The 5276-nt window shown below is 40.3% G+C and overlaps 1 protein-coding gene across 1 annotated transcript; it reads left to right on the top strand.

The window, feature by feature from the left end:
- Positions 1 to 249: 249 nt before the first annotated feature.
- LOC119964886 (tumor necrosis factor ligand superfamily member 6-like) lies at positions 250 to 4007 on the top strand. The gene is made up of 4 exons (XM_038794972.1): positions 250 to 723; positions 812 to 854; positions 996 to 1055; positions 1415 to 4007. Exons 1-4 carry the CDS (start codon positions 487 to 489, stop codon positions 1810 to 1812), a joined length of 738 nt encoding a protein of 245 aa, XP_038650900.1. The 5' UTR covers positions 250 to 486; the 3' UTR covers positions 1813 to 4007.
- Positions 4008 to 5276: the final 1269 nt, after the last annotated feature.

Genomic DNA, 5276 nt, shown 5'->3' on the forward strand with positions numbered 1-5276 from the left:
GTCATCACTTTTATTTCCTTCCTTAACCCAAGTGTTATAAAGAATGAAAATTGAAAGCAGCACAAAAGCTAATACTTTTTTAAAAACTAAATGCAAATTTAAAAAGACCATTGTACAAAGGAGGCTGTAAAATTGTATCCAAAATTAATGTTGGGAAGGATTATTAAATTATGAAAGCAAATAGATTAATAAAGGTTGCGGCGGTTGCCTGAATTACTGTTACATGTGATATATGTGGTTATCATTTGGGTCTTGTGCAACTGTTTGCAATGAAAGGTGGAGATGGGTGCTTGAGCCGAAATGTGCTTCAAAGGAAACTTGGCCCATGTGATCTTTGTTTTAGCAAAGGTCACCTATTTACAAAGAGATAATAAGGAAACAAATTAGGTCACTGTAAACAATTTACAACAGACTAGCGGCAGAGCGAGAGGCAGCTTCAATAGGAAGTGGACCATCCTGTGTCCGTATCGAAATTGGTCTTAGGTTATGCAGCGAAGGAACCTTTATTCTTTGCAAATGCTTGACGGTGAGAACCCCCCTTCTTGTCACCCGACAACTGCATGGCCTGTGCCCCTTCAAGAGCTCAGAATTGAGAAGAAATTGGGCTGGCTGAAAATCTGCCATTTTGTGATTGTCAGTATGCTTTTTATAGCACTGGCTGGGCTTATGTTTGGTACATATTACTTACACCAACTCCAACAAGAAGTTGAGGGGATGAAGCTGGTAAGTTATCAATTTGTAGAGTATTGAAAATGTACATACAAAGGAAGAGATCAGAACTGGTTGGGCTAAACATTTGTAATATTTCCAGAAAATTGATGGCACGCCACAGAATAGACGAGAGAAGCAAATTGGTGAGTACTCATTTTTTAGAAACATTTTGAATGAAGATAAATTCATGGTGAGTGAGGAAATCATGCAACTGATGCCTTTATTTCTCAATGGTGATATGATGACCTATTAAGCTAATGAGATCTAAATTTGCTACATTGTAGGATCTGAGGAGAGGACCGATAAGCCAAAGAGTGAAGTTAAAATGGCTGCCCACCTCACAGGTTTGTAGATATTCGTGCGTGTTTCATAGGGATGGACAAGTGAAAGAGGAAGCCAGTTACTGGGAAAGAATAAGGGGAAATAAATTTCTGGAAAAAATTAAGTAAAATGTGGATGACTGAAAATCGCAGAATAAAAAATTGAAGAAAATTCAGAACAACCATATAAAGAAACAAAAGGGAAATGGTGATTATTTTAAGCAGAAAACATTAAAATATATATATCTTGAAACTCTGGACAATTGTTTCAATCTGCTTGGCCATAAAAGGTTAGTGTATATATCCAAAGCAGTTATGGTTATTCAACATGTTTAAAGAAGCATTAGATAATGTGTTTGTCTAATTTTGATATGCAATTTCAGGAAAAACAACAACTGATCATTCCGGAAGATTGAAGTGGGAGATTTCTTTGGGTCATGCATTTCTACAAGGGATTCAGTACAAGGATGGAGCGTTGATCATCAATGAAACTGGACAGTACTTTATTTACGCAAAAATCTATTTCCGTGGAATGGAATGTGAGACAGTCCCGTTGCAACAAACTGTAGTCAAGCGCAATGAGTATTACCTAAACGACCTGAATCTGATGACAATCAACGTCATGAACTACTGCAGTGGCATAGGAACATGGGGGAAAAGCACCTTCCAGGCAGGAATATTCCATCTGAGTGAAGGAGTGCAACTGTTTGTCAGTGTCTCACATCCAAGAATGGTTAGTACTGATGAGTTAATGACTTTTTTTGGAGTATACAAGCTTTAGATCAGGCCCGTGTGGACCATGAAACTTCAAATCACAATGCTGCGTGATAATTAATGTGACACCAGCCAGTTCAAAAGGTTCTGATGGCGCTGTGTCCATCTTCTAATTGTTTTCCTCACGCGCTTTTTAAAAATGATCATTACAAGCAGAAGAGTATTTCAAGTTTGAGAAGTATTTGCGGTTTGAGACGTATGTAAGATTTAAGCATCTGTAATCTAGCAATTAAAATATATACTTCAGGCGAATATATAGTCCATTTACACTTTCCTCATTTCTAATTTTTGATCTTTAGAACTTAAGTTGAGGTACAGTTCAACGGACACGAATAGCCTTCAAAAGTGTCCAATATAGTGATAATTTTTCTTCTGTGAGTTTAGACAGTGTGCATTATCAAACTATTTTCACCAGAGGTAGGGGGCATAATCTTTGAACCCTGTAGTCTATTGTATCCATCCCACCTTAGTTCAGTAACATTTAATATCTATGCCTAACAGAAACGTATCAATGACAGTTTGGACATTTTCAACTGCCAATGTCACAGCAGCTTTTTGGCGGCGAGATTTCCAGATATTTGGTATCTTTTGTACTTTCCGATTTTACCGCTGAACAGTCCAGTTTTAATGCTAAGGTTATTCTCCCTTTTTCTGGTCTGTCCCATCAGAGGATATAGTTTCTCTCTATCAACCTGTCAAATCTTCTTAAGTATCTCTGCTATATCCCCTCAATACTCCAGGGAATGCAAGCCTAATTTAAGCCTTTTAACCCTGCTGGTACCATTCTGGTGAATATGCATTGCACCCACTCCATTGTCAATATATCCTTCCTGAGTAGTGGTGCCCAGAGCTGAATGCAGTGTACAAGGTGAGGTCTAATGAAGCATGCAACTAAAATGTATCTTCAATCCATTTGTAGACTAACCTACTTTAGATAAAGACTAACATTCCATTAACCTTTATAATTCAATTTTGTATCTGTCCACTTCCTTTTAGTGATTCCTGAACATGGACACCTAAATCTTTGTACTCCTCAGTAGTTCTAAACTTTTTATACAGAGTATGAAGAAAGTGCTTCAGAAAAAAAAGTCAATTGGCTGGGTGATACAAAGGTCGATAACCTGTGTGCCACAATGTGTCACAGTGTGGGTAAAGAATGTCGACTCCAAAGCAATGCAGGTTACACCTTGATGTGATTGCCCCTAAATAGTGCTCCAACCACAAGGTCCTTACTTTTTATGGAGCGTACTGTTTTCTGATTTCTATTCAACACTTCTAACAGCACTGAGGAATGATTACACTATTGACTTGGAGAACACAGACCCAGAAAGAGTGGTTTCCTGATTTACTTGGTTAAGACTGAATGACTACTTGCTGGCCAGCAAGGATATGATAGGCTCATTGGCTTCCATCAGTGCTATCGATTTCTATGATTTGGAGGTGGGGGAACTTCACAAATTCAAAGCCAGTCAAAGATTCAATGTGAATTTGCAAAAAGCAATTGAAACAAAAATCCATCACTTCTAAAGTGCCTCACCTTTTTAAAGATTTATTTTAAAATAGGATTATGTGATCCTCCTGCTTTCCTACCTATCGGGGTTGTGCTGGACCATTTCCACCTTCCCTAGACAGGGTGGCAATCAGCCTCCAAACATCTCCCAAGCTGCCAAAAGGTGTGCTATGATACCATGGCAACAGAGCTTTCTTTTGTCTCCCAGCCTGGGACAGCCGTTAAAATTCACTCACTGACTCCTGCGTAAATAAGGAACCTGGAATGGCATTGCATCAGTGCGCCACACCATTGTACTGTCTATGGACAGATCGCACAATCAGGAATTGTTGCCATCCAGGGTAAGAAAAGCTGATGGGAGCTGCCACACATTACATTCCTCCTCAATGTCTCACACGGTGATAATGCTTTCTTCCAACACAAATCATCACGCCACAACTGAATGCTGAGATGGGGCTGGGGTTGATTTCCATACTGTCTTTCCAGGGTGGTAGATTAAATAGGTTTAGCTCTTTGCACATGTCGGTTAAGCTCTGACATTACCGGAATGGTTTTATATTTTGCTAACTTTGCTCTTTATTATACTGTCGCAAGCAATATTCATGATCAAATTTATTGCATGTCCTCAGGTCACTTTGTAATAGGAAAAAGTGCATATGATGTAATTTCAAAATAAAGCTTTAATAGTTGCATTTTTTTTGTATCTTTATGTGAAGACTTGGAATTCATAAAGATGATACTTGTTAACATTATGTTAGCAGCGAGTTAGATGCCATATGGCAGTAAAATATTCAGAAATGAGCAGTAACAAATGATTCTGGAGCCCAGCTTGGAATTTACCATGTCTTTGGTTCAAGGTAGAACATAGAACATAGGGAAATACAGCACAGAACAAGCCCTTCGGCCCACGATGTTGTGCCAAACTTTTGTCCTAGGTTAATCATAGATCATAGAATTTTGGACACTAAGGGCAATTTATCATGGCCAATCCACCCAACCTGCACATCTTTGGACTGTGGGAGGAAACCGGAGTACCCGGAGGAAACCCACGCACACACGGGGAGGATGTGCAGACTCCACACAGACAGTAACCCAAGCCGAAATCGAACCTGGGACCCTGGAGCTGTGAAGCAATTGTGCTATCCACAACGCTACCGTGCTGCCCTTAAGAACAAATTAATCTACACTCCATTATTCTACCATAATCTATGTACCTATCCAATAGCCGCTTGAAGGTCCCTAACGTTTCCGACTCAACTACTTCCACAGGCAGTGCATTTCATGCCCCCACTACTCTCTGGGTAAAGAACCTACCTCTGACATCCCCCCTATATCTTCCACCATTTACCTTAAATTTATGTCCCCTTGTAATGGTTTGTTCCACCTGGGGAAAAGTTCTCTGACTGTCTTATAAGAGAACAGTCTTATAAGCCTCTATCAAGTCGCCCCTCATCCTTCTCCGTTCTAATGAGAAAAGCCCCAGCACCCTCAACCTTTCCTCGTAAGACCTACTCTCCATTCCAGGCAACATCCTGGTAAATCTCCTTTGCACCTTTTCCAAAGCTTCCACATCCTTCCTAAAATGAGGTGACCAGAACTGCACACAGTACTCCAAATGTGGCCTTACCAAGGTTTTGTACAGCTGCATCATCACCTCACGGCTCTTAAATTCAATCCCTCTGCTAATGAACGCTAGCACCACACCATAGGCCTTCTTCACAGCTCCATCCACTTGAGTGGCAACTTTCAAAGATCTATGAACATAGACCCCAAGATCTCTCTGCTCCTCTACATTGCCAAGAACCCTACCGTTAACCCTGTATTCCGCATTCATATTTGTCCTTCCAAAATGGACAACCTCATGCGTGTCAGGGTTAAACTCCATCTGCCACTTCTCAGCCCAGCTCTGCAGCCTATCTATGTCTCTTTGCAGCCGACAACACCCCTCCTCACTATCCACA

The sequence above is a fragment of the Scyliorhinus canicula genome, chromosome 4 (genome assembly GCF_902713615.1).
Source record: "Scyliorhinus canicula chromosome 4, sScyCan1.1, whole genome shotgun sequence".
Lineage (NCBI taxonomy): Eukaryota > Metazoa > Chordata > Chondrichthyes > Carcharhiniformes > Scyliorhinidae > Scyliorhinus > Scyliorhinus canicula.